This window comes from Lithobates pipiens, unplaced genomic scaffold (assembly GCF_037356315.1).
Source record: "Lithobates pipiens isolate NorthernLeopardFrog02 unplaced genomic scaffold, aLitPip1_a1.2 Scaffold_44, whole genome shotgun sequence".
NCBI classification, from domain to species: domain Eukaryota; kingdom Metazoa; phylum Chordata; class Amphibia; order Anura; family Ranidae; genus Lithobates; species Lithobates pipiens.
In genome coordinates, this window is record NW_027507870.1 from 817,546 (window position 1) to 829,581 (window position 12,036).

A 12,036-nucleotide genomic window follows, 5' to 3' on the forward strand; every position below is an offset into this window, starting at 1 on the left:
AAAATAATAATAATTAGTAAAAATAAAATAAATAATAATAGTAAAATAATTAGTAAAAGAAAAGCTAAAACAAGAAAAATAATAAATATTATAAAATACAAATAATAATTGTATTTATTTTATGTTTATTAATAATAATCGTAAGTATTATTATTATTATTTTACTTATTATTTTTATTAATAAATTATGATAAAATAAATTGAAATAATAATTAATACATAGTAACAATAAAATAAAATTACAACTTTAAAAAAAAAAAAAAAAAATTAGTAAAAATAAAATGAATAACACAAGTAGTAATAAAAGGTCTGGCAGTGAAGGGGTTGATGGAGATAGGGTAACACTCAGCAGGCCTCGCCCTTTCTATTTTTAGAACTCTGGCATCCCGATCCGCCCCCTCCCTTCCCATGCCCTGTAAAGCACTCCAGACACTAGAGGTCAATCTCTTTCCCCTCAGGACTCCGGCCGGCGGCCGCCATTTTGCGATGGGGCTGAAATGAACGCGCTTCCATAGGAGCGCATTCCAGACCCTAGAGGTCAAAACCTTGTCGGTCAGGACTTCGGGAGGCCATTTTTGAATAGACCAGAAATGAAGGCGTTATAGAAGACTACACCTCCCAGAATCCTTCTGGCCTCACAGTTCGCCGCCCCCCCCATCTTGACTGACGGCTCAGCCGGCCAATCAGCGGTTTAGCTCAGCTTCCTGCACTTCCGGGAGCCCAGGCTGGAGATAGCTACAGAAGAGGGTGCAGAGTGTGGCCCCCGGGGGCCCCCCCAGATGAAGGTGTGTGATATGATTATCTGTGTATATTGAGAGATCCTGAGTTCCCCCTTCTATAGGGAGATTTCCAGGGAGCTGACATCACATACATTGTATATAATCCCATCCCACATACATTGTATCATTATATATCATTATATGATAGATCTGAGGCACCCCCAGAGGTGACAACATGAAAAAAAAAATTCCGGGTCCCCTTTTTTCGCCGTGCGTCCAGCGAGCTGTCGTTGTAGGCGGAGAATGTATTTTAATTAGGGGGTGTGGCTTTCATTTAAAAAGGGGCGCGGGTTTGAAGGCAGAATATCATTAACCCAATGCTGTACTTTAGAATCAGCCAATCATGTATTATGACCACCCACCTAATATTGGGTAGGTCCCCCCTTTCCTGACCCGTCCAGGTATGGACACCACTAGACCTCTGAAGGTACGCTGTGGGATCGGTCACCAAGCCAGCCGTAGCAGGTCCTTTTAAGTCCTGTAAGTTGGGAGGTGGGGCCTCCATGGATCACACCTCCAGCACATCCCACAGATGCTCAATTGGATGGGGATTTAGAGGGTTTGGAGGCCAAGTCAACACCTCAAACTCGTTATTGTGTTCCTCAAACCATTCTTGGATTCATCAGACCAGGCCACCTTCTTCCATTGCTCGGTGCTCCAGTTCTGATGCTCACGTGCCCATTGTAGGCGTTTCTGTCTGTGGACACGGGTCAGCATGGGGCACCCTGACCGGTCTGTGACTATCCAGCCCCATACACAACAAACTGCGATGCTCTGTGTGTTTGGACACCTTTCTATCAGAACCAGCATTATGAGCTCCAGTAGCTCTTCTATTGGATCTGACTACACGAGCCAACCAAGCCTCCCTCTCCTCTGTCCCTCTCCTCTCCACCAATGAGTTTTCACTCTCCACCTCCATCAATAAATCTTTCCTCCACCATCTCTATCAATGAGCCTTCCCTCCCTCCCCACCTCCATCGATGAGCCTTGCCTCCCCACCTCCATCGATGAGCCTTCCCTCCCCCACCTCCATCAATGAGCCTTCCCTCCCTCCCCACCTCCATCGATGAGCCTTCCCTCCCCCACCTCCATCAATGAGCCTTCCCTCCCCCCCACCTCCATCAATGAGCCTTCCCTCCCCCCCCACCTCCAATGAGCCTTCCCTCCCTCCCCACCTCCATCAATGAGCCTTCCCTCCCTCCCCACCTCCATCAATGAGCCTTCCCTCCCTCCCCACCTCCATCGATGAGCCTTGCCTCCCCACCTCCATCGATGAGCCTTCCCTCCCCACCTCCATCGATGAGCCTTCCCTCCCCACCTCCATCAGTGAGCCTTCCCTCCCCACCTCCATCAATGAGCCTTCCCTCCCCACCTCCATCAATGAGCCTTCCCTCCCCCCACCTCCATCACTGAGCCTTCCCTCCCCACCTCCATCAATGAGCCTTCCCTCCCCCCCCACCTCCATCAATGAGCCTTCCCTCCCCCCCCCACCTCCATCAATGAGCCTTCCCTCCCCCACCTCCACCAATGAGCCTTCCCTCCCCCACCTCCATCAATGAGCCTTCCCTCCCCCCCAACTCCATCGATGAGCCTTCCCTCCCCCCCACCTCCATCGATGAGCCTTCCCTCCCTCCCCACCTCCATCGATGAGCCTTCCCTCCCTCCCCACCTCCATCGATGAGCCTTCCCTCCCTCCCCACCTCCATCGATGAGCCTTCCCTCCCTCCCCACCTCCATCGATGAGCCTTCCCTCCCTCCCCACCTCCATCGATGAGCCTTGCCTCCCCACCTCCATCGATGAGCCTTGCCTCCCCACCTCCATCGATGAGCCTTCCCTCCCCCACCTCCATCGATGAGCCTTCCCTCCCCCACCTCCACCAATGAGCCTTCCCTCCCCCACCTCCACCAATGAGCCTTCCCTCCCCCCCACCTCCATCGATGAGCCTTCCCACCTCCATCGATGAGCCTTCCCTCCCTCCCCACCTCCATCGATGAGCCTTCCCTCCCTCCCCACCTCCATCGATGAGCCTTGCCTCCCTCCCCACCTCCATCGATGAGCCTTCCCTCCCCGCCTCCATCGATGAGCCTTCCCTCCCCACCTCCATCGATGAGCCCTCCCTCCCCACCTCCATCGATGAGCCCTCCCTCCCCACCTCCATCGATGAGCCTTCCCTCCCCACCTCCATCGATGAGCCTTCCCTCCCCCACCTCCATCGATGAGCCTTCCCTCCCCCACCTCCATCGATGAGCCTTCCCTCCCCCACCTCCATCGATGAGCCTTCCCTCCCCCCCTCCATCAATGAGGCTTGCCTCCTCCATCAATGAGCCTTGCCTCCCCACCTCCATCAATGAGCCTTGCTTCCCCACCTCCATCGACAAGACCTCCCTTCCCACCTCCATCGATGAGCCCCCCCCCTTCTTCCATCGATGAGCCCTCCCTCCCCCTTCTTCCATCGATGAGCCCTCCCTCCCCCTTCTTCCATCGACGAGCCCTCCCTCCCCCTTCTTCCATCGACGAGCCTTCCCTCCCCCTACTTCCATCGAGGAGCCTTCCCTCCCCCTACTTCCATCGAGGAGCCTTCCCTCCCCCTACTTCCATCGACGAGCCTTCCCTCCCCCTACTTCCATCGACGAGCCTTCCCTCCCCCTACTTCCATCGACGAGCCTTCCCTCCCCCTACTTCCATCGACGAGCCTTCCCTCCCTCTACTTCCATCGACGAGCCTTCCCTCCCCCTACTTCCATCGACGAGCCTTCCCTCCCCCTACTTCCATCGAGGAGCCTTCCCTCCCCCTACTTCCATCGAGGAGCCTTCCCTCCCCCTACTTCCATCGAGGAGCCTTCCCTCCCCCTACTTCCATCAAGGAGCCTTCCCTCCCCCTACTTCCATCGACGAGCCTTCCCTCCCCCTACTTCCATCGACGAGCCTTCCCTCCCCCTACTTCCATCGACGAGCCTTCCCTCCCCCTACTTCCATCGACGAGCCTTCCCTTCCCACCTCCATCGATGAGCCTTCCCTTCCCACCTCCATCGATGAGCCTTCCCTTCCCACCTCCATCGATGAGCCTTCCCTTCCCACCTCCATCGATGAGCCTTCCCTCCCCACCTCCATCAATGAACCTTCCCTCCCCCCCACCTCCATCACTGAGCCTTCCCTCCCCACCTCCATCAATGAGCCTTCCCTCCCCCACCTCCATCAATGAGCCTTCCCTCCCCACCTCCATCAATGAGCCTTCCCTCCCCCACCTCCATCAATGAACCTCGCCCCCCACCTCCATCGATTAGCATTCCCTTCCCACCTCCATCGATTAGCATTCCCTTCCCACCTCCATCGATGAGCCCGCCCTCCCTACCTCCATCACCAGCCCCCCCCCACCTCCTTCGATGAGCCCTCCCTCCCCCTTCTTCCATCGATGAGCCTTCCCTCCCCATTCTTCCATCGATGAGCCTTCCCTCCCCATTCTTCCATCGATGAGCCTTCCCTCCCCATTCTTCCATCGATGAGCCTTCCCTCCCTCTTCTTCCATCGATGAGCCTTCCCTCCCCCTTCTTCTATTGATGAGCCTTCCCTCCCCCTTCTTCCATCGATGAGCCTTCCCTTTCCACCTCCATCGATGAGCCTTCCCTTTCCACCTCCATCGATGAGCCTTCCCTTCCCACCTCCATCGATGAGCCGTCCCTCCCCACCTCCATTAATGAGCCTTCCCTTCCCACCTATATCGATGAGCCCCACCTCCATTGCCAGCCCCCCCACCACCTCGATCAATGAGCCCTTCCTCCCCACCTCTATCAATGAGCCTTCCCTTCCCACCTCCATAGACGAGCCCTCCCTCCCCACCTCCATCAATGAGCCTTCCCTCCCCACCTCCATCAATGAGCCTTCCCTCCCCACCTCCATCAATGAGCCTTCCCTCCCCACCTCCATCAATGTGCATTCCCTCCCCACCTCCATTGACGAGCCCTCCCTCCCCTCAATGAGCTGAGGGATAGCTTGTCAATGGAGGTGTGGAAGAAAGGCTCATTTATAAAAGTGGGGAGGGAAGGCTCATTTATAAAAGTGGGGAGGGAAGGCTCATTTATAAAAGTGGGGAGGGAAGGCTCATTTATAAAAGTGGGGAGGGAAGGCTCATTTATGGAAGCGGGGAGGGAAGGCTCATTGATGGAAGCGGGGAGGGAAGGCTCATTGATGGAAGCGGGGAGGGAAGGCTCATTGATGGAAGTGGGGAGGGAAGGCTCATTGATGGAAGTGGGGAGGGAAGGCTCATTGATGGAGGTGGGGAGGGAAGGCTCATTGATGGAGGTGGGGAGGGAAGGCTCATTGATGGAGGTGGGGAGGGAAGGCTCATTGATGGAGGTGGGGAGGGAAGGCTCATTGATGGAAGTGGGGAGGGAAGACTCATTGATGTAGGTGAGGAAGAAAGGCACATTGATGGAAGTGGAGAGGGAGGCTCATTGATGGAGGTAGGGAGGGAGGGCTCGTCGATGGAGGTGAGGAGGGAAGGCTCATTGATGGAAGTAGGGGAAGGGAAGGCTCATTGATAGAGGTGGGGAGAGAGGGCTCATTGATGGAGGTGGGGAGAGAGGGCTCATTGATGGAGGTGGGGAGAGAGGGCTCATTGATGGAGGTGGGGAGAGAGGGCTCATTGATGGAGGTGGGGAGAGAGGGCTCATTGATGGAGGTGGGGAGGGAAGGCTCATTGATGGAGGTGGCGAGGGAAGGCTCATTGATGGAGGTGGCGAGGGAAGGCTCATTGATGGAAGCAGGGGAAGGGAAGGCTCATTGATGGAAGCAGGGGAGGGAGGGCTCATTGATGGAGGTGGGGAGGGAGGGCTCATTGATGGAGGTGGGGAGGGAAGTCTTATTGATGGAGGTGGCTCATTTATAAAAGTGGGGAGGGAAGGCTCATTTATAAAAGTGGGGAGGGAAGGCTCATTTATAAAAGTGGGGAGGGAAGGCTCATTTATAAAAGTGGGGAGGGAAGGCTCATTTATAAAAGTGGGGAGGGAAGGCTCATTTATGGAAGCGGGGAGGGAAGGCACATTGATGGAAATGAGGAGGGAGGCTCATTGATGGAAGTGGGGAGGGAAGGCTCATTGATGGAAGTGGGGAGGGAAGGCTCATTGATGGAGGTGGGGAGGGAAGGCTCATTGATGGAGGTGGGGAGGGAGGCTCATTGATGGAGGTGGGGAGGGAGGCTCATTGATGGAGGTGGGGAGGGAGGGCTCGTCGATGGAGGTGGGGAGGGAAGGCTCATTGATAGAGGTGGGGAGAGAGGGCTCATTGATGGAGGTGGGGAGGGAAGGCTCATTGATGGAGGTGGGGAGGGAAGGCTCATTGATGGAGGTGGGGAGGGAAGGCTCATTGATGGAGGTGGTGAAAGAAGGCTCATTGATGGAGGTGGGGAAGGAAGGCTCATTGATGGAGGTGGGGAGGGAAGGCTCATTGATGGAGGTGGGGAGGGAAGGCTCATTGATGGAGGTGGGGAGGGAAGGCTCATTGATAAAGGTGGGGAGAGAGGGCTCATTGATGGAGGTGGGGAGGGAAGGCTCATTGATGGAAGCAGGGGGAGGGAAGGCTCATTGATGGAAGCAAGGGAGGGAGGGCTTATTGATAGAGGTGGGGAGGGAAGTCTCATTGATGGAGGTGGGGGGGGAAGTCTCATTGATGGAGGTGGGGAGGGAAGGCTCATTGATGGAGGTGGGGAGAGAGGGCTCATTGATGGAGGTGGGGAGGGAAGGCTCATTGATGGAAGCAGGGGAAGGGAAGGCTCATTGATAGAGGTGGGGAGGGAGGGCTCATTGATGGAGGTGGGGAGGGAAGGCTCATTGATGGAGGTGAGGAAGAAAGGCACATTGATGGAGGTGGGGAGGGAGGCTCATTGATGGAGGTGGGGAGGGAGGGCTCGTCGATGGAGGTGGGGAGGGAAGGCTCATTGATAGAGGTGGGGAGAGAGGGCTCATTGATGGAGGTGGGGAGGGAAGGCTCATTGATGGAGGTGGGGAGGGAAGGCTCATTGATGGAGGTGGGGAGGGAAGGCTCATTGATGGAGGTGGTGAGGGAAGGCTCATTGATGGAGGTGGGGAAGGAAGGCTCATTGATGGAGGTGGGGAGGGAAGGCTCATTGATGGAGGTGGGGAGGGAAGGCTCATTGATAAAGGTGGGGAGAGAGGGCTCATTGATGGAGGTGGGGAGGGAAGGCTCATTGATGGAAGCAGGGGGAGGGAAGGCTCATTGATGGAAGCAAGGGAGGGAGGGCTTATTGATAGAGGTGGGGAGGGAAGTCTCATTGATGGAGGTGGGGGGGGGAGTCTCATTGATGGAGGTGGGGAGGGAAGGCTCATTGATAGAGGTGGGGAGAGAGGGCTCATTGATGGAGGTGGGGAGGGAAGGCTCATTGATGGAAGCAGGGGAAGGGAAGGCTCATTGATAGAGGTGGGGAGGGAGGGCTCATTGATGGAGGTGGGGAGGGAAGGCTCATTGATGGAGGTGAGGAAGAAAGGCACATTGATGGAGGTGGGGAGGTTAGGCTCATTGATGGAAGTGGGGAGGGAAGTCTCATTGATGGAGGTAAGGAAGAAGGGCACATTGATGGAGGGGGAGAGGGAAGGCTCATTGATGGAAGTGAGGAGGGAACGGAACGCTCATTGATGGAGATGGGGAGGCAAGGATCATTGATAGAAGTAGGGGAAGGGAAGGCTCATCGATGGAAGTAGGGGGAGGGAAGGCTGATTGATAGAGGTGGGGAGGGAAGGCTCATTGATGGAGGTGGGGAGGGAGGGCTCATTGATGGAGGTGGAAAGGGAAGGCTCATTGTTGGAGGTGGGGAGGGAGGGCTCGTCGATGGAGGAGCTTGTTGATGAGCCTTTCCTCCCTCCACCTCCATTAATGAGCCTTCCCTCCCTCCACCTCCATTAATGAGCCTTCCTGACTCCACCTCCATTAATGAGCCTTCCCTCCCTCAACCTCTATTAATGAGCCTTCCCTCCCCCTCCTCCAATAATGAGCCTTCCCTCCCCCCTCCTCCAATAATGAGCCTTCCCTCCCTCCTCCTCCAATAATGAGCCTTCCCTCCCCCTGCCTCCAATAATGAGCCTTCCCTCCCCCCACCTCCATGATTGTGTCGCCGGTCTCTTGTAAAATAGTGTCCTCCATCAGATGCTGTCCCCTGCGTACTGCGCATGCGCAGTACACAGGAACAGAGATTCCGAAAATTGCAGAGGATGAACGGCGCCTGCGCCGGGAGTCCAGGTTCTATCCCCACTATCCAAGTGGACATAGAGTTAGAATAAAAAAGAGCCGAGCGGAGCGAGGCCGAGCCCGAAGCGTGGCGAGCGAAGCTCGCCCGCGAGGGGCCCTCTAAAATTCTTAACCCTATGTCCGCTTGGATAGTGGGGCCACCACCTCCACTCACGGCGCAGGCGCCGTTCAGCTTCGGAGTTTTTCCGAAGCTTCGTCTGCTCCGTACTGCGCATGCGCAGTACGGAGCGGACAGCATTTGATAGGCGGACTCTATTAGGCAGAACACCGGTTCTCCATGATGTCCGTGGAATGATGTCTGTCAGCTGGGGGGTAGGAAGTGGCCAGGAGTGATCCCTGTCAGATGGAGGTGTGCAGTGGTCTGTGAGTGATATGATGGTGGATGGGAAATAGGTGATGTGGGTCAGCTTAAATCAGTCATTGTAGTGTAAACTGTAGTTTAGTGTACTGTAAACAGTATGTAGTGGCAAGGTGGTCAGTGAGCAGTATGTAGTGGCAGGGTGGTCAGTGAGCAGTATGTAGTGGCAGGGTGCTAAATGAGCAGTATGTAATGGCAGGGTGGTCGGTGAGCAGTATGTAGTGGCATGGTGGTCGGTGAGCAGTATGTAATGGCAGGGTGGTCGGTGAGCAGTATGTAATGGCAGGGTGGTCGGTGAACAGTATGTAATGGCAGGGTGGTCGGTGAACAGTATGTAGTGGCCGGGTGGTCAGTGAGCAGTATGTAGTGGCAGGGTGCTAGGTGAGCAGTATGTAATGGCAGGGTGGTCGGTGAGCAGTATGTAATGGCAGGGTGGTCGGTGAACAGTATGTAATGGCAGGGTGGTCGGTGAACAGTATGTAATGGCAGGGTGGTCGGTGAACAGTATGTAATGGCAGGGTGGTCGGTAAACAGTATGTAGTGGCCGGGTGGTCAGTGAGCAGTATGTAGTGGCAGGGTGCTAGGTGAGCAGTATGTAGTGGCAGGGTGGTCGGTGAACAGTATGTAGTGGTAGGACAGTGAGCAGTATGCTGTGACAGTTCAGTCACTGAGCAGCTCAATGGTAAGGCAGTCAGTGAGTAGTATGTAGTGACAGCGCAGTCAGTGAGCAGTATCTAATGACAGGGTAGTCGGTGAGCATTATGTTGTGTACCATAGTATCAATAATTATTATTTATTTGTTACTTTACAGATCTGAATACGGAAGCAAGACAGCATGTGATGTCTCCAGCCAATCTGAATTCTTCAGCCCCTCCCATCTGTCCCCTGCAGGAAATCACTGCAAATATCCACCACAGCCAATAAGAGCGAAGGCTCATTCCTATATCATGACCTGCATAGCCAGTAAATGCTCCTGACAAGCTCAGCCAATCACCACAGAGCCAAACGTTTCTGAACCAATCACCACAGAGCCAAACTCTTCTGAACCAATCACCGCAGAGCCAGACTCTTAGCCAATCACCGCAGAGCCAGACTCTTAGCCAATCACCGTAGAGCCAGACTCTTCTCAGCCAATCACTGCAGAGCCAGACTCTTCTCAGCCAATCACCCCATAGCCAGACTCTTCTCAGCCAATCACCTCAGAGCCATACTCAGCCAGACTCTTCTCAGCCAGTCACCACAGAACAAGGCTCTTCTCAGCCGATCAGATCCCTCTCCTGGTATAGGTGGATCTCAGAACTGCCCTTCTATTGGCTGTTGGCTCTCTGGTGTCCAATGTGAGTGTAGATGCGTCGGTTGCTGTTGCTGCTGATTTGTCCTGGTGTGTTGGGGCTCCTCTTGCAGCTGTGGCTCTTCTCGACTTCACACCACCCACTGGTGATTGGTATACTGTCAGCCCGCCAGCACCGCCCACTTAGGGACACGATCCGGAACACCTGGGGCTCCCAGAAGCCCTACAAACCTTTCCTGCGCTTCATTGTTGGCTCTGGGCCCTGCTCGGTGCCCCCTGAGGATCGTGAGGACCCCTATTCCTGCCATCTGCTAAATATTACTTCCCCCACACTTCATCGTGAGATCCCAGCCTTTACCGGGCCGCTGCCCTCTAGCTCCACCCACAACACACTCAGTGTCACCTTCCGAGTCCTCCACCCTATAATCATCACCCGCTTGGGTGCTTGGTGTCCAGGGTCCTCCCGCAACTTTAGCGTTCGTCTTTTCCAGGCTGAACACGAGGAGCCACTGTGCGGAGCCCGGTTCACCCCATTGAGCCCAGGGACTCCTTCCCGAGTGGCCCCAAACAGTCCCAGGACAACCGCCTGGGTCACCCCGACCAACCAAGAGTCAACTACTGAAATCTGTTACAAGCCAGTGGAGCAGTTTATCCTTCCAGAAGGTTTCCATGGTACCATAAGGTGGGACAGCCATGACCCAGAAGGGTTACCCATATGGAGCGTTCACCAGGTCACCCTGAACAGCGGCGGTGGGGTCCTGCGTCTTATCACAGCAGAGCAAGGGCTGCTACCCTACGACTTCTCACAGGGTGTGGAAGGCATCGCGGGAGGTTTCATCTACTCCATCCATGATGGCGAAGCTCTTCTACAGCACCTGCACACCTACCCACAGCGCCTGCAAGAGTACCAGGCCAAGCTTACGGCAGAGGAGTCCGACCTGCGGGAGGAGAGTGACACCCACAGGGACATCGTCTTTGTGGATGTGGTGGACACTTACCGGAACGTCCCACGTAAGTTGCTTCTGTTCTACCACTGGCTAGTGGGTTCAGTAGACTTCGACTTCCTACTGAAGACGGACGACGATTGCTTCGTTGACTTGGATAACGTCTTCCGGGCCCTGGAGGCCAAAAAACTGAAGGGGCCCAATGCTTGGTGGGGCAACTTCCGCCTGAACTGGGGTGTGGACCGTACCGGCAAATGGCAGGAGCTGGAGTACCTGAGCCCCGCCTACCCTCCCTTTACCTGCGGTTCTGGGTACGTTATATCGCAGGATATCGTACGCTGGCTTGCCGACAATGCCAACCGGCTAAAGACCTACCAGGGAGAAGATGTGAGTATGGGCATCTGGATGTCTGCCATCGGCCCCCGGCGCTACCAAGACGAGAGCTGGTTGTGTGAGAAAACATGCGAGAGCGGGATGCTGTCCTCCCCGCAGTATTCACCGCAAGAGTTATCCGAGCTTTGGCAGCAGAAGGAACGTTGCGGGAGGGCATGTGGATGTCCTAACAGATAACCAAAGATGACATGTGCTTTATATCAGGGCAACTCTATATCTGGTACCCAGACCCGTGAGGGGGTACCTGGCTTACAAGGGGACTAGGGTCACCTCCACCCCTAAATTATATTGAAGCTTGAGCTAGCCCACTTTAAGGGGGAAAACAGGGTAAATAAAAATATGGAGAGGATTTGGGGCCCCAGTCATACCTGTATCTAGTACCCAGACCCGGGGAGGTGGGGGGGTACCTGACTTCCAAGGGGACAACGGTCAATTCCACCACCTAAATCATGTTCAGACTTGAGCAAGCCAACTTAAAGCATAAATAAAAGAATGGCGAGGATGTGGGGCCCCAAGGTCAGTATTACCTTGAAGCTGGACTGTACCCGGGGAGGGGAGGGGGTACCTGACTTCAAAGGGGGGCAAATGTCAATGTCACCTCTGAAGGTTTTAACCTGTTCATACTTGAGCAAGCCCTCTTAATGGGGGGGAAAACAGGGTACATCAAATAGGGAGGGGATTTGGGGGTCCCGGGAGGTCTTACCTTAAAGCCCAACTCCAGCTAGCTAAAAAAGATACAAATGAATGCAGGTCTGTAATCAATGATACATCAATAAATGTATTTTATAAATACAAGCAGTGTACCTCAGTGTGACCTTGAATCGGCCTCTTGTAGTCCCTGTCCAGCAGGGCTGGAGTGTGTGACGAAGAAGCAGCACAAGGAGCCCATTGGTTCAAGCATGCTGAAGTAGAAAAGATGTAGCTGGATAGCCGCACTCCGAATGATTCAACTTTATTTCAAAAATGTAATTAACATCATAGCATCTAGGCTGGTAAACAGACTAACATAGTGCA

The 12,036-nt window shown here is 54.5% G+C and overlaps 1 protein-coding gene across 1 annotated transcript; it reads left to right on the plus strand.

Moving 5' to 3' along the window:
- Nucleotides 1-696: 696 nt before the first annotated feature.
- Nucleotides 697-11,817, plus strand: B3GALNT2 (beta-1,3-N-acetylgalactosaminyltransferase 2). Its single transcript, XM_077467034.1, has 2 exons — nucleotides 697-785; nucleotides 9,206-11,817. The coding sequence occupies exon 2, from the start codon at nucleotides 9,742-9,744 to the stop codon at nucleotides 11,197-11,199; it is 1,458 nt and encodes a 485-aa protein (XP_077323160.1). The 5' UTR covers nucleotides 697-785; nucleotides 9,206-9,741; the 3' UTR covers nucleotides 11,200-11,817.
- The last annotated feature ends 219 nt before the right edge of the window (nucleotides 11,818-12,036 follow it).